The sequence below is a fragment of the Coregonus clupeaformis genome, chromosome 29, assembly GCF_020615455.1.
Source record: "Coregonus clupeaformis isolate EN_2021a chromosome 29, ASM2061545v1, whole genome shotgun sequence".
In the NCBI taxonomy this organism is placed as follows: domain Eukaryota; kingdom Metazoa; phylum Chordata; class Actinopteri; order Salmoniformes; family Salmonidae; genus Coregonus; species Coregonus clupeaformis.
The window spans coordinates 30,553,575-30,570,784 of record NC_059220.1 but is presented as its reverse complement, the minus strand read 5'-3'; the positions used below and the strand labels follow the sequence as shown (position 1 = coordinate 30,570,784).

Genomic DNA, 17,210 nt, shown 5'->3' with positions numbered 1-17,210 from the left:
ATTTTTTTGTTGTTATTCTTTCTCTCACTGTTCAAATAAACCTACCATTAAAATTATAGACTGATCATTTCTTTGTCAGTGGGCAAACTTACAAAGTCAGCAGGGGATCAAATACTTTTTTCCCTCACTGTATTCAATGCTAAAATTGACAACATTTTACTATTAAGATATTACTAGCCACCTAGCAATTTTATTGTTGGCTTTAGCTAGCCAGATAGGTTCCCAATCTCCCAACCTTATAACTAGCTATCAAGCCATTTCAGGCTATCAATCAAGTTAGAGTAGCTTTTCTAATCATCTTAGCTGGCATGCCTACTGGCAAGGTTGGTAGACTAAAAAATACTAAAATGGCTTTAATTCTTGGGTTATGATACTATACACCAGTGTAAAAGAAAAGGAGAGCTGCACACTAGGAGCTCAGATGCAATAATTTAATAACCAACTTTACGACAGCCAAGTTGTCTTCATCAGGGTATACTATAAACCTGTTACAGGAGGGGTCCGCAGTTCCGTAGCGATCCACTAGGTGTCCTCCTCCGATAACTTTAGGCACCTTCTCACTCACAGTCTGGACTAATCATGATCCTATTGGTGTCACCTGTGTCTACCTGTTCACCTGTGTATTTATGCCCTCACTTCCCTGTGTTCCCTTGCTCAGTTTTCTCTGCTAGTTTCTCTATGCTCAGCAGTACTAATCAGTGTCTGATCGGAGAAGTATGTACAGGTACTCGAGAAGTGTTCTCCCTGTTTCTTTATTATTTCAGTCGTAGTTACTATTTCGTATTTTGGCTGCCAGACTGTTTTTGGAGATTTATTTGCTCCACCTTTCTGTTATCGTGTTAAGTCCGTTGTTTTGTATCCTGGCTTCGGGACCACCAGTAAATATCATTGTTTCACCATCTCTGCCTACTGCCTACTGTCTATCCTGCACCGCACCTGGGCCACACCTCACACCAACCCTTACATATACCAGTGTGTCAGTTGTACTGAACTCCTGTACTAAAGGCATAAAAGTTCTTAAATAATCAATGTGCATCATTAATTAAAATGACAGTTGAACAGGTAAAGAGGTATGCTAAGATAAACAATGCATTTGTTTTATTTTTTACATAGAATTAGGCATAATGATTAGATTGCAAGAAAAAGCAGTTTCAGGTGTTTGAAAAATGTACACATTTAGATAACACTTGTTAAATGTATGATTCTCAGTGTTCACATCTATCATAAATGGAGGTAGGCCTACCTCTAAAATATGCATACAGCACTTTCAGTCTGGGGGGCAATTGATTTGTCCCATGCTAGTCAATGCTAATTGAATAATGGCATCTTAACAGAATACATTGTCAGAAAGGTGACTTTCTGGGAGTGACAGGGAAGACAGTAGGTCCATATGAAGCATTCTTTGAAGTACGTGATTGGTCGACTTGTTTCCATAGCAGCAGCAGCATCCAGACAGACTGCTTTTTACTGTCTCTCTCCTCTCCACAAGGTCGGCCACAGCGGGATCTGTAACTGCCACTCATCCATAGACCCTCGAGGGGAGCGTTTCCATCTCGACAAAAAGAGTTTGTGACACCCTGACCCTCCCTGTACTGTGAACAGAGCTGCCAGGGAGATGAGGGACTCAGGGCCACAGGGTTCATTCTAACCAACAGCTGCGTGTGCACAATGGATCCTCCTTAGCCAAAACCTGATATGAATCTCTCTCCTACAGTAGTGCCATCTTGCTGAGAGGATAATGTAATTATCTGAATGTGTTGTAAAGTCTGAAACTGAATTTATAATGATGTTTATACCAAAATGTTATTAGAAATCTTTATAATAAGTGCCTGAGTAAATGTTTAAATTATGCATCTTCCCATATGCTGAATAGGCTACTCATCCATAAACGTTTGCTTCTGTCTGTGGGGACATTGAAAAAGAGCTGTTTATGATGTAATGTGTTAGTACAATACAATGTTACATTTAGTAGTAATAGCACTGTATGGAAATTGGATCATAATATATATATTCCATTCTCATCCCATGTCTGATTCATGTAGTGGTGCATTTGCATCATTATACATTTAGACAATAAACATGACAAAATCTGCTCTGCTTTGAGCACCATGCATCTGTCAAATATTTATTTTATTTCAAAACATCTTTGGATTGCTAGATGTTCGCGTTATATACCCACCCACAAAGATGAGTCAATGTTGTCCAAAGTTGTAAAAAGCAGACAGATCAAACATGCTGAGAATGAGAAATCATGACAGAACCACAATGAATTGTTCTCCCCGGAATACATCAATCAATAATGTATATTGTATGTAATGCACACTTTTGGATTAGGGACACACTTCTCATGGCACTTCGCTACAGCTACGACCGGAAGGGATTTTCGTAGCAGGTTAGGAAAGCATTTTCCATAACTCTTTTCCTAACCTTAACCTAATTATCCTAACCTGCTGCGTAAATTATCCTAACGTGTTACGAAAAAGTCACTTCTGGTCGTAGCTGTATGGAAGTAGCGTCAAAAGAGTATTTCTCTTTTGAATTACACGGTATGTCAAATGTAGAAGCTTGCTATCAAAAGGCTTTCCCCTGTTGGCCATAATCTATCATTACATCAACAAAATATGGACGTTCAAGGGCAACCTTAAGTCCCGCCTCTCCCAAATTGATTGGTTGCAGAAGCAATTGTTGCAATCCCATTGGATGTCAACCTGCCAGTTTCCTGACGACAGCTATATTTCAGGAAGAGACATACAACCTGATGAGAAACTTGTTATCAGGTCAACGCGTTTACCTTTCTTGGCTTGTGTTTTGAAGTTCGCTTTTGGTTTTAGCAGTCAAATATTGCACGGACGAGTTTGTGAACGTAAATATGTTACAACTGTTTCAGGTCAGAGGCTTTTGCCCGAAAAAGAAGCAAAACGTAGCTACATGCTGCTGGCTTCTCAGTTGGCTAGTATAAATACATAGTTACATGTTTTGAGTTGCTAACTACAGTTTCAGCAAAGTTGGTTTAGTATGGTTTAGAAACTGGTTTCAGTAAAGAGCAAGATGTCTTCCTGGTCACACTGTCAATCATTAGTTACAATGTATCACGTTGCCAGTTGAAGGTTACCTGACGAACGCTTAACTCCATTCTCTTATATTGAGGCTGAGTTGAGTATTGATAACTGATCGCGCGATTTGCTAGCAACAACATTGAGTCACCATCAGTCGATACTTGTAAAAATATAAATTATGAAAAGGCTTAGGGAGCGGTCGAAATGTACACAATTGTTACCCGGAGAAAAATGGGGGAGGGCCGTGCTTTTTTAATTTCAGTCAGGGGCAGGGTCTAGGGTGACCACATGTCCGGCGTTGTGCGGGGACAGTCCTGAATTTTGGCCCGCAACCAAACAATTATGTCTCTCATTTTATCAACAAACTCCACTCATTTTTATTTATTTGTCCTGTATTTTGGTCAGACATTATAACCGGTCTCTTGCAGTTACTTTGCGCTTATGAAAACATATATCATAAGGATTTGGTAGATAAGCCTACTGGTGATGTTGAACACTTCTCCAATCATTGTTGAGATCTGATATTCTGTGTGGATAGGCTATCCCAATCATGAGCCCTGGCCTGCCCTGTTCTTGCTGGTGTAGACCCTTTTGTGCGGCCTAACCTATGGCTGGGCTGTGTACAGTGGCACTTCAGGAGGCGAGTCAAAGGCTTCTTCTGAAAATAATGTTTTATTTGTCCCAAAAATGCAATATCTGTGTGCGCGGACAAGGCCTACTGATGTTCCGTTTGAGAGGGAGAGCGCAAATATAAGGAGGACTGGAGGTAAGCTTGCTACTGCTATAATTGATTTGAATAAAAACAATATGTTTTGTTGCCCATAATGAAGCTATTTATAAGAGTTATTGACTTCACAATAAACCATATTAGAGTAACTTACATTGCTATGAAACAGCAGCTGCGGAGATTGACAGCGCATGGGTACTGAAAGTAGGCTTATTCGAGAAGGACTAATTGATTTAAATAGTGTTCAATTTAATTTGAGTTTAGGCTACTAACAACAAGCAGGCTTTGTGTTGGAGCCTATTTCTTCCTATTCAAGAAATAAGAGGTATGCCTACCTGTTTGACAGACAAAATTATAGTCTACTATCCATAGATTTTGTCAACCAATTCCTTCAATCACCATGCACTCTTAAATACACTACATTACCAAAAGTATGTGGTGGACACCTGCTCGTCAAACAATGGGCATTAATATGGAGTTGGTCCCCCCTTTGCTGCTATAACAACTCTTATGGGAAGGCTTTCCACTAGATGTTGGAACATTGCTTCGGGGACTTGCTTCCACTCAGCCACAAGAGCATTAGTAAGTTCGGGCACTGATGTTGGGCGATTAGGCCTGACTCGGAGTCGGCGTTCCAAGTCATCCCAAAGGTGTTCGATGGGGTTTAGGTCAGGGCTCTGTGCAGGCCAGTCAAGTTCTTCCACACCGATCTCGACAAACCATTTCTGAATGATACTCGCTTTGTGCATGGGGGCATTGTCATGCTGAAACAGGAAAGGGCCTTCCCCAAACTGTTGCCACAAAGTTGGAAGCACAGAATCGTCTACATTTACATTTACGTAATTTAGCAGACGCTCTTATCCAGAGCGACATACAAATTGGTGCATTCACCTTATAGCCAGTGGGATAACCACTTTACAATATGTTTTTTTTTTTCTTCTTTGGGGTGGGGTAAGGTGGGGTAGAAGGATTACTTTATCCTATCCCAGGTATTCCTTAAAGAGGTGGGGTTTCAAGTGTCTCCGGAAGGTGGTGAGTGACTCCGCTGTCCTGGCGTCGTGAGGAAGCTTGTTCCACCATTGGGGTGCCAGAGCAGCGAACAGTTTTGACTGGGCTGAGCGGGAACTGTGCTTCCGCAGAGGTAGGGGGTCCAGCAAGCCAGAGGTGGATGAACGCAATGCCCTCGTTTGGGTGTAGGGACTGATCAGAGCCTGAAGGTACGGAGGTGCCGTTCCCCTCACAGCTCCGTAGGCAAGCACCATGGTCTTGTAGCAGATGCGAGCTTCAACTGGAAGCCAGTGGAGTGTGCGGAGGAGCGGGGTGACGTGAGATTACTTGGGAAGGTTGAACACCAGACGGGCTGCGGCATTCTGGATGAGTTGTAGGGGTTTAATGGCACAGGCAGGGAGCCCAGCCAACAGCGAGTTGCAGTAATCCAGACGGGAGATGACAAGTGCGTGGATTAGGACCTGTGCCGCTTCCTGTGTAAGGCAGGGTCGTACTCCGAATGTTGTAGAGCATGAACCTACAGGATCGGGTCACCGCCTTGATGTTAGCGGAGAACGACAGGGTGTTGTCCAGGGTAGCGTTAAGATTTCCCATCGCTGGAACTAAGGGGCCTATCCCGAAACCATAAACAGCCCCAGACCATTATTCTTCCTCCACCAAACTTTACAGTTGGCACTATGCATTGGGGGAGGTAGCGTTCTCCTAGCATCCGCCAAACCCAGATTCGTCCGTCGGATTGCCAGATGGTGAAGCGTGATACATCACTCCAAAGAATGTGTTTCCACTGCTTCAGAGTCCAATGGCAGCTAGCTTTACACCACTCCAGCCGATGCTTGACATTGCGCATGGTGATCTTAGGCTTGTGCGGCTGCTCGGCCATGGAATGCCATTTCATGAAGTTCTTGTGCTGACGTTGCTTCCAGAGGCAGCTTGGAACTCAGTAGTGAGTGTTGCAACTGAGGACAGATGATCTTTACGCACTACGTGCTTCACCACTCAGCGGGTGATCTAGGCAGCTCTAGCAGGGCAGAAATTTGACAAATTGACTTGTTGGAAAGGTGGCATCCTATGACGGTGCTACGTTGAAAGTCACTGAGCTCTTCAGTAAGGCCATACTACTGCCAATATTTGTCTATGGAGATAGCATGGCTGTGTGCTCGAATTTTATACACCTGTAAGCAACTGGTGTGGCTGAAATAGGCGGATCAACTAATTTGAAGGTGTGTCCACATACACTATATATACAAAAGTATCTCAGTATCAGTGAAGGGCTTGGTGTGTTAAAACCTCTTAAGGATCGGACTATTTTTTTCAATTTTCGCCTAAAATGACATACCCAAATCTAACTGCCTGTAGCTCAGGACCTGAAGCAAGGATATCCATATTTTTGATACAATTTGAAAGGAAACACTTTGAAGTTTGTGGAAATGTGAAATTAATGTAGGAGAATAACACATTAGATCTGGTAAAAGATAATACAAACAAAAAAACATGCATTTTCAATTTTTTGTTTTCTTGCATCAGCTTTGAAATGCAAGAGAAAGGCCAGAGAGTGATGTAGGAATCAGTGTAATTAAAATTTTGTCCACAAGATGGCAGCATTGTGTGTACAAAGTTTCAGACTGATCCAGTGAAGGATTACATCACTACACAATATTTTGTATCAAGTCAGCCAGGAGTTTTCCCAAATGTTCCGAATTGGTCAATTTATACATTTTAAAGTGCAGAATTATAGAGAACACACAAAAATGCTATGGTAATAAAACATTTAAGTTTACACACTCCCAGGAATGTCATACATGATGGATCGTTAGCTTCCCTACAGAAAATACACTAACTTTCACACATCTAGATGGCCCGGGGGGAGACATTTATATATAAACATTGATTTTATCAAACAAAACTATACTACATTTTATCTCTGGGACCCTCAGGATGACAAATCAGAGCAAGATTACTGAATGTAATCATTATTTACCTTCAGAGGTGAATGTATAAAACCAGTTGCCGTGACAAAAGTGTTTTGTTGTTGTGCACTTTCCTCAAACAATAGCATGGATTTTTTTTGCTGTAATAGCTACTGTAAATTGGACACTGCAGTTAGATTAACAAGAATTTACGCTTTCTGCCCTTATAAGACATGTCTATGTCCCGGGAAAGTTGGCTGTTGTTTACAACTCCATTCTAGTCACATATCGCATATTGAGCAGCAACCTTCCCGGTATAGGGACACCGATCCTGTAGTTAAGTTAAAACCAGGGCTCAAATTGAGGGGTATGTGAGGGTAAATGGCTAAAAGCATAGACCTGATTATATACAGTGTATTCGGAAAGTATTCAGACCCCTTGACTTTTTCCACATTGTTACATTACAGCCTTATTCTAAAATTAATAAAATTGTTGCTTTTCCTCATCAATCTACACACAATACCCCATAATGAGAAAGCAAAACCTCGTTTTTAGAAGAAAAATTAAAATAAAATAAAAATGATATCATATTTACATAAGTATTCAGACTCTTTACTCAGTACTTTGTTGAAGCACCTTTGGCAGCGATTACAGCCTTGAGCCTTCTTGGGTATGACGCTACAAGCTTGGCACACGTGTATGTGGGGAGTTTCTCCCATTCTTCTCTGCAGATCCTCTCAAGCTCTGTCAGGTTGGATGGGGAGCGTTGCTGCACAGCTATTTTCAGGAGGTCTCTCCAGAGATGTTCGATCAGGTTCAAGTCCGGGCTCTGGCTGGGCCACTCAAGGACATTCAGAGACTTGTCCCGAAACCACTCCTGCCTTGTCTTGGCTGTGTGCTTAGGGTCTTTGTCCTGTTGGAAGGTGAGCCTTCGCCCCAGTCTGAGGTCCTGAGCACTCTGGAGCAGGTTTCCATCAAGGATCTCTCGGTACATTGCTCCGTTCATCTTTCCCTCGATCCTGACTAGTCTCCCAGTCCCTGCCGCTGAAAAACATCCCCACAGCATGGTGCTGCCACCATCATGCTTCACCGTACGGATGGTGCCAGGTTTCCTCCAGACGTGACGCTTTGTATTCAGGCCAAAAAGTTCATTCTTGGTTTCATCAGACCAGATAATTTGGTTTCTCATGGTCTGAGTCCTTTAGGTGGCTTTTGGCAAACTTCAAGCGAGCTGTCATGTGCCTTTTATTGAGGAATGGCTTCCGTCTGGCCACTCTACCATAAAGGCCTGATTGGTGGAGTGCTGCAGAGATAGTTGTCCTTCTGGAAGTTTCTCCAATCTCCACAGAGGAACTCTGGAGCTCATTCAGAGTGACCATCAGGTTCTTGTTCACCTCCTTGACCAAGGCCCTTCTCCCCTGATTGCTCAGTTTGGCTGGGCGGCCAGCACTAGAAAGAGTTTAAGAATGATCGAGGCTACTGTGTTCTTGGGGACCTTCAATGCTGCAGAAATGTTTTGCTACCCTTCCCCAGACTCACAGCACAATCCTGTCTCGGAGCTCTACGGACAATTCCTTCAACCTCATTGCTTGTTTTTTGCTCTGACTTACACTGTCAACTGTGGGACCTTATATAGACATATGTGTGCCTTTCCAAATCATGTCCAATCAATTGCATTTACCACAGGTGGACTCCAATCCAGTTGTAGAAACATCTCAAGGATGATCAATGGAAACAGGATGCACCTGAGCTCAATTTCAAGTCTCAGCAAATGTTCTAAATACTTATGTAAATAAGGTATTTCTGTTTTTTATTTTTAATACATTTGAAAGAATTTCTAAAAACCTGTTTTTCCTTTGTCATTATGGGGTATTGTGTGTAGATAAGTGAGGATGTTATTTTATAAATGTTTGAATAAGGCTGTAACGTAACAAAATGTGGAAAAACTCAAGAGGTCTGAATACTTTCCGAATGCACTGTAAGGCGATCTATAGCGACGCTTTAGTCCGCAATGCTTTATGCTAGAAACAAGCTGTAAAATGCCGGGGATAGATGTGACTCAGATGCATATGGGATATATTTTGTCACTCTCAATTGACGTTCAATGTTTCAACATGCTATTAAACAACATACTGACTCTAAATCAGTCGGGAGCAAATCTGGTAGCCTAAGAAGGAGCACAAATAAATTATTTAGGTTATATTATTTCAAGGCTATAGCCTGCCATTTAAGAAATCAACTGTGAAGCGTTTGTGACAGCTATAGGCTGGCAGGAGCGCTCAGCATTTCAACAACACATCAACAACAGCACTTCAACATGCCTATACATTTCGCATTTAGGCTGTATAAAATGACATTTAATTTAACAACAATTGCCTTATTAGGCATACAGTCATTCTACAGTGCCATTGAATTCACTTTTAGAAACATGAGTTTGGCCTGTCTTTGGTTTGAGGATCATCCCTGAGCTATGCATGCCTAGTTTGTTAATTTAACCTAGCAGATGCTTTTATATTCCCATGCCTTAATCACAGTCAACACAAATCTATTTTGTAACAGCAATATCATGGAATAAATTAGAAAATTATAGTTTCCCAAATAAAGAAAAAGTTACAAGTGCATAGACACTGAGTATACCAAACGTTAGAAACACCTTCCTAATATTGAGTTGCGCACCCCGCCCCCCCTTTTGCCTTCAGAACAGCCTCAACTCTATAAGGTGTCAAACATTCCACAGTGATGCTGGCCCATGTTGCTTCCCACAGTTGTCAATTTGGCTGGATTTTCTTTGGGTGGTAGACCATTCTTGATACACACGGGAAACTGTTGAGTGTGAAAAACCCAGCAGCGTTGCAGTTCTTGACACAAACTGGTGCGCCTGGCACCTACTACCATACCCTGTTCAAAGGCACTTACATTTTGTGTCTTGCCAATTCACCCAATGAATGACACACATACACAATCCATGTCTCAATTGTCTCAAGGCTTAAAAATCCTTCTTTAACCCGTCTCCTCCCCTTCATCTACACTGATTGAAGTGGATTTAACAAGCGACATCAATAAGGGATCATAGCTTTCACCTGGTCAGTCTGTCATGGAAAAAGCAGGTGTTCTTAATGTTTTGTACACTCTGTGTAGACCTACTTTATGTTATGCGGCTGCTGTGTTAAAAAACAAATGGCTTTTTCTTGAATTCATTGATGATCAGATACTTCTGTTGCACTCAATTTCTACAGTTGATAGCCAACTTAAGAACTGTTCCAAACTTAAGACTATCCTCTTTTTTAACAATAGCCTGTATAGAAATCAAAACGTATCTGGTGCTGCAGCCTGCGCTCATTTGTTTTCAGGCTCTGTTGTGGAACCTAAAAGGATTCTGCTTGTGTACAGTCATATAAAATGACAGAATTTCATGAAATGCGTTTATAAAATGCTAATTTTTCGGACTGCAAATAAGATGATAGATTAATGCAGTATTTTTATTATAATAGGGATATTTTCACCCTTGTCTGCAGTGGTCTGCGAATCCACAATCTTCTGGCTACTTTGCCATGTAATGCTTACAAAACTGCATATCGAAGGCTCTGGTCTGGGTAAAGGGTAAAGGGTAGGCATGTTCTCTGCTATCCATTTGATGTTTTAATTATTATTTGGGGTATGGGGGGGTCAGTTGTTTTGGTTTTTCAAGCATTCAGGGAGGGTCAGGTAGAATTATATTTTACTAAAGGGAGGGCCATCCATTTTTATTTCAGAGAGGTCAGATTTCCTCCAGGTATCTCTCATTATAAATATAGTACAGTCCCTTACCTGTAGCCTACTTAGGTTTGTCCTGTACAACTGCGGTTCTTCCGCGGGGTGCTGAAATTCATACTTTTTAAAATAAAAAGTCAGTGGTTGTATCAAAAGTATGAATTTCAGCACCCCGCGTAAGGACCACAGTTATACAGAACAAACAAGCATTTTCAGAATTGACATTTTTACCAGTATCGACTGATGGTGACTCAATGTTGTTGCTAGCAAATCGCTCGACCAGGTATCAATACTCAGCTCTGCCTCGATATAAGAGAATGGAGCTGAGCGTTCCTCAGCTAGTTGGAAGAATGTCTGTTGTAACGTTAGGTCCTATGCTCTGATTCACTTATTCAAAATGAAAGCTAAATTGATGACACTGGGTTGACTTTGAATGTTTTAGCATATGACTGTTGTAATAGGTTTGACATTATGGGGCAGAACCACCAGAGTCATTCCACTGTCTTTGGCAGGACACATCCATAACTGCCCAATATGAATTTCATAACACCATGTAGGTTGGTAATTTATCCACTGGGCGGCGATCAAGGTCATGTTTTTAATCCTCAGATGTTACACCCTGTATTTTCTCTCGCTACCATTGAGCATTCTTTGACAATAGCAGTTGTGCTTTTAATATAGTATCTTATTCGAATTCCTAATTCTATGATCTTTGAGCTCTAAAATGGAACCTGGATGCATTAGCATGTTTATCTTCATTATGGGAGATTAGCAGATAATCCCCAGATCTCTAAACTATCACTAATTACTCTGACATTTACCCTCTCAGTGTAATTACTCCCCTATTGAAGAGGTGCATTAATCATCATATTCCTACTACAGTACCCCCCTTTATATTTGCACAGCAGAACGGTTTGAGGGATGGCGGCTCCCACAAAGATAGCGGCATTTCGCCTGCCTCCCCTGCCCACCATTGGGGAGGTAATCAAACTGTACAACCTGCGAGCAGAGAAACAGCTGTCCCAGAACTTTCTACTGGACATGAGGCTCACAGGTGAGTCAGCCTCCTCTTCCTTTAGCTGCAATGCACCAACACCTGGTACACTTTGTCTTCTACACAATGAGGACACAATGGGGTTTTTTCTTCCCCCTGTTCACAACACATTCAGTGTACTGGACTGAAGTGCCCACATAGGCTTGTCCACAAGCAGCAGACACTACTGATGTGATTATATCAGTGATGCAGTGCTGCAGATCTGATCTGATGCCCTTGAACAAGGTTTCTGTTTTTAGATAAAAGCATTAAAGAAGCATAGCCAGCTTTGCCAAGGAGAGATAGGAGCCAGGCGTATGCTAAAATACAATGCCACTGCCAACCTTTATTTAGCATGCAAGTCATATACATATGGAAGACACTATTCTTGAATGTCAAAATGTCATAATAAAAGATGCATGTAACATCAACTAGATAGTGCATTGATACAGGTAACTGCCAAAATAAAGGAAACGCCAACATAAAGTGATTTAATAGGGAGTTGGGCCACCAGAACAGCTTAGGGCCTAATTAAAATTAAATCGATTGTATTTTTTGCCCTGATTCTGTTTAATTTATTTTAATCCGTTTTCTCTTTTATGTTGTTTTTCCAGGTTTCAGTTTTCCAAGTTCTTTCAGGTTATCGTTTTCAAAATCAGACTTTTAAAAAATAGAAAAATAACAAAATGTTATGTTTTAAGTCCACAGCAATGATTAAACCACATCAGGAGACCACTTTTGAGGTCTGGGAAAAGTCTAAGAAATGTTGATTTTTGGGTGTAGGCCTAGTTACCCTTTAATGCAAGTGCGCACCAGCAAGAGCGGGTTGTTTGGTTAGCGATGTTTCTGTAGCGCTCGTGATTGCAGAGTTTGAAAAACAAATGGCCAGTGGATTATAGTAGTTCACATTTCATTTAGATGTTTTTTTGGGAAAGCCTTTCCATCTCTACCAGAAGAAGGTTATCATTAGCATCATTGCTAATGGCTACACAAAGTGTAGAGATATGCGCGCACTGCACACAGACGGGCATTCCTCTGTCGTTTCAGAAAGTTGCAGGAAAATACAAATCTGATGCATTTTATTCATGTCTTATTATTAACTTGGAAAAATTTATGAATTTTCTGAAGTTCAATGCATTAAGTTGATTTCCTACTAAGGTCAATACATTTATTTATATTGTTGAATTCCGTTTTAATGTCTGGATTCCGTGATTCCGTCCACGTTCTCCTTTTATAGGACCCTAAATGCGCTTTGGCATAGATTCTACACGTGTCTGGAACTCTATTGCAGGGATGTGACACGAAAAATGCCATAATTTGGTGTTTTGTTGATGGTGGTGGAAAACGCTGTCTCAGGTGCCGCTCCAGAATCTCCCACAAGTGTTCAATTGGGTTGAGATCTGGTGACTGACACACACACACACACACACACACACACACACACACACACACTTTAAACCCACCATGCTCCTTTGAGACCCCTCTTTCAAAGTCACTGAGATCTCTTCTTTTAGCCATGGTAGCCAAAAGAATGGGCAACTGGGAATTTTTAAACATGACCCTAAGCATGATGGATGTTAATTGCTTAATATACTCAGTAACCACACCTGTGTGGAAGCACCTGCTTTCAATATAGTTTGTATCCCTAATTTACTCAAGTGTTTCCTGTATTTTGGCAGTTACATGTACATTGTTCACTTTACTATATTCAACCCATTCCAATGTGAGTAAGTAGTACACCCTGGTCACTGTGTTTTCCTATATCCAACCCATTCCAATGTGAGTAAGTAGTACACCCTGGTCACTGTGTTTTACTATATCCAACCCATTCCAATGTGAGTAAGTAGTACACCCTGGTCACTGTGTTTTCTGAACTGTGTAGATAAGATTGTGCGCCAGGCAGGCAGTCTGAGGGATACCCATGTGTGTGAGGTGGGTCCTGGACCTGGAGGGCTGACCCGCTCCATCCTCAACGCTGGGGCTGTAGACCTGCTGGTGGTGGAGAAGGACAATCACTTTATACCTGGACTAAAGGTACCTAATAGGAGAACATGCAGGAAGGGGTTGTCTTTCAAAGAATTGCCCAAATTGGAAACAGTAAAGTAGTTTAAATTCTCAAGTACCTGTAAGATGCTATGTCCGTTTCCACAGCTCTTGTCTGAAGCAGCTCCAGGGAAGCTCAGGGTTGTCCATGGTGACATACTCTCATACAGAATGGACAGAGGATTCCCAGAAGTCATAACCAAGGCATGGGAGGATGGTGAGTGAGAGGAAAAAGTTGACTTAGTATTGAGGTAGATTTGTCACTTGCCTGATTGATGGAAGTACCTACTAGATTACTTTATGTCTGGAACAAACTACATTGATTTTGTGCAAAGTTTTGCAACACGCAACAGTGTGATCTACTTCAACTGTCCCTCCTCAGATCCACCAGACCTGCATATCATAGGGAACCTTCCCTTCAGTGTGTCCACACCTCTCATCATCAAGTGGCTGGAGAACATATCCAACAGAACTGGACCCTTTGTTTACGGCCGGACCAGACTCACCCTTACCTTCCAGAAAGAGGTGGCAGACGTATGTGTGCTGTTCAGTACTGTTTATTCTCTCTCAGTCGTTTTTCCTGAATCAGGAACTGCTTTTCCGTTTGTATTATTAAGCCTTGATCTACTTATCAGGGCTATATATTATACAGACCAAATGTGTTGGGTTCCCCTCTCCAGAGGTTGACAGCCAGCACAACCAGCAGACAGAGGAGTCGTCTGTCCATCATGGCCCAGTACCTCTGTACTGTAAAGAGCTGCTTCACCATCCCTGGACGGGCCTTCATCCCCAAACCTGAGGTAGGACCCCACGCTCTGCTTTACTCTGCCCACTACACACGCGCACACACCATCTTGGCTGTATATCGAAGTTGATGATGACAATGCTCCATGGTGACAGTTGATGATGAAGAAAATCCATATCGCAATAAATTGATACTTTTTTGCGTTAACGATAAATCTGCTATAAATTACGATCAATTATTTTTGGGAGATATGGACACAGTCATATTACGATAAATGTAACTATTTTGCTCGATAACAACAAATACAATGATAAAAAATAATGTTTTAATGGACAGTTACTTGACGTTAGCACCAGGGCTCTATAATTAAACTGAGTGTACAAAACATTATGAACACCTGCTCTTTCCATGAGATAGACTGACCAGGTGAATCCAAGTGAAGGCTATGATCCCTTATTGATGTCACTTTTTAAATCCACTTCAATTAGTGTAGATGAAGTGGAGGAGAAAGGTTAAAGAATGATTTTTAAGCCTTGAGACAATTGAGACATGAATTGTGTATGTGTGCCATTCAGAGGGTGAATGGGCAAGACAAAATATTGAAGTGCCTTTGAACGGGGTATGGTGCCAGATGCACCGGTTTGTGTCAAGAACTGCAACGCTGCTGGGTTTTTCACGCTCAACAGTTTCCTGTGTATCAAGAATTGTCCACCACCCAAAGGACATCCAGCCAACTTGACACAAATGTGGGAAGCATTGGTGTCAACATGGGCCAGCATCCCTGTGGAACGCTTTCGACAACTTGTAGAGTCCATGCCCCGACAAATTGAGGCTGTTCAGAGGGCAAAAGGTGGGGGGGGGGGGGTGCAACTCAATATTTGTACACTCAGTGTATATTAGGTATTCACCACCTGAGGAAGTGGGAACTCAAAACACTTAGCTAGATTGCTAACTCTAAATTTGATATTGTTGCTAGATAGCCATGTAGGCTAATTGATTAATCTATCAGTAAATGTAGGCTAGTGTCCTACAAAAACTTTCCAGTGCTAGGCCTAGGCTATTGATGTCGGCCTATTCACTGCAAATGGCACGCTCGGCTCTGCTCCGTTCCGCGGGCGCATCAAAACCATACTAACTACAACCTACTCCAGTTGTAAAGGGGTGCCATTAACTTAATGTTAATACAGTGCATTCGGAAAGTATTCAGACCCCTTGAATTTTTCCACATTTTGTTACTAAAATTGATTAAATAGTTTTTTTCCCTCATCAATCTACACACAATATCCCATAATGACAAAGCAAAAACAGGTTTTTAGAAATGTTTGCAAATGTATTACAAATATTTTACATAAGTATTCAGACCCTTCACTCAGTACTTTGTTGAAGCACCTTTGGCAGCGATTACAGCCTCGAGTCTTCTTGGGTATGACGCTACAAGCTTGGCACACCTGTATTTGGGGAGTTTCTCCCATTGTTCTCTGCAGATCCTCTCAAGCTCTGTCAGGTTGGATGGGGAGCGTCGCTGCACAGCTATTTTCAGGAGGTCTCTCCAGAGATGTTAGATCGGGTTCAAGTCCGGGCTCTGGCTGGGCCACTCAAGGACATTCAGAGACTTGTCCCGAAGCCACTCCTGTGTTGTCTTGGCTGTGTGCTTAGGGTCGTTGTCCTGTTGGAAGGTGAACCTTCGCCCCAGTCTGAGGTCCTGAGCGTTCTGGAGCAGGTTTTCATCAAGGATCTCTCTGTACTTTGCTCCGTTCATCTTTCCCTCGATCCTGACTAGTCTCCCAGTCCCTGCTGCTGAAAAACATCCCCACAGTAAGATGCTGTCACCACCATGCTTCTCCGTAGGGATGGTGGAAGGTTTCCTCCAGATGTGACACTTGGCATTCAGGCCAAAGAGTTCAGTCTTGGTTTCATCAGACCAAGCGGGTTGTCATTTGCTTTTTACTGAGGAGTGGCTTCTGTCTGGCCACACTACCATAAAGGTCTGATTGGTGGAGTGCTGCAGAGATGGTTGTCCTTCTGGAAGGTTCTCCCATCTCCACAGAGGAACTCTGGAGCTCTGTCAGAGTGACCATCGGGTTCTTGGTCACCTCCCTGACCAAGGCCATTCTCCCCTGATTGCTCAGTTTGGCCGAGCTGCCAGCTCTAGGATGGGTCTTGGTGGTTCCAAACTTATTTTATTTAAGAATGATGGAGACCACTGTGTTCTTGGTGACATTCAATGCTGCAAACATTTTATGGTACCCTTCCCCAGATCTGCCTCGACACAAACCTGTCTCGGAGCTCTACAGACAATTCCTTTGACCTCATGGCTTGGTTTTTACTCTGACATGCACTGTTAACTGTGGGACCTTATGTAGACAAGTGTGCATTTCCTAATCATGTCCAATCAATTGAATTTACCACAGGTGGACTCCAATCAAGTTGTAGAAACTTCTCAAGGATGATCAATGGAAACAGGATGCACCTGAGCTCAATTTCGAGTCTCCATAGCAAAGGTTCTGAATACTTAGGTAAATAAGGTATTTCTGTTTTGTCTATAAACCTGTTTTCGCTTTGTCATTATGGGGTAGTGTGTGTAGATTGATGAGGATTTGTATTTATTTAATCCATTTTATAATAAGGCTGTAACGTAACAAAATGTGGAAAAGGTCAAGGGGTCTGAATACTTTAGGTGAGAAATACATTAAATACATGTACTCACAGAAAGCTGTGACTCTCCTCTCTGCAACTAGAATAACAGTAGTTACTTTGAAAACTGTCTTTCACACAAAGTCACAGAAAATTACAGACAAATGTACAGCAAAATGCTTTGGTAAGAGGAAGGCAATGTCGGTATCGTTAATTTTCGGTGTATCGTCCCAGCTCTAATGCTCCTTTTGTCGAGCACACACACACATAACATTTCAACTAACTATCTACTAACCCTAACTCTAAC

The 17,210-nt window shown here is 42.0% G+C and overlaps 1 protein-coding gene across 5 annotated transcripts in view; it reads left to right on the top strand.

Annotated features, from left to right (window-relative positions):
* The first annotated feature begins 2,188 nt into the window (after positions 1-2,188).
* Positions 2,189-17,210, top strand: part of LOC121545026 (dimethyladenosine transferase 1, mitochondrial) — a 44,255-nt gene continuing 29,233 nt past the window's right edge. The window contains exons 1-6 of one of the 5 annotated variants that reach the window (XM_041855356.2): positions 2,189-2,777; positions 11,331-11,502; positions 13,364-13,515; positions 13,633-13,741; positions 13,907-14,058; positions 14,205-14,324. In XM_041855356.2, coding sequence (XP_041711290.2) covers positions 11,370-11,502; positions 13,364-13,515; positions 13,633-13,741; positions 13,907-14,058; positions 14,205-14,324 — 666 coding nt within the window. In that variant the 5' untranslated portion in view covers positions 2,189-2,777; positions 11,331-11,369. Of the gene's footprint in view, positions 3,823-11,330; positions 11,503-13,363; positions 13,516-13,632; positions 13,742-13,906; positions 14,059-14,204; positions 14,325-17,210 lie in introns of all 5 variants that reach the window. The other 4 variants (XM_041855359.2, XM_041855358.2, XM_041855357.2 and 1 more) reach the window with 4 other exon arrangements.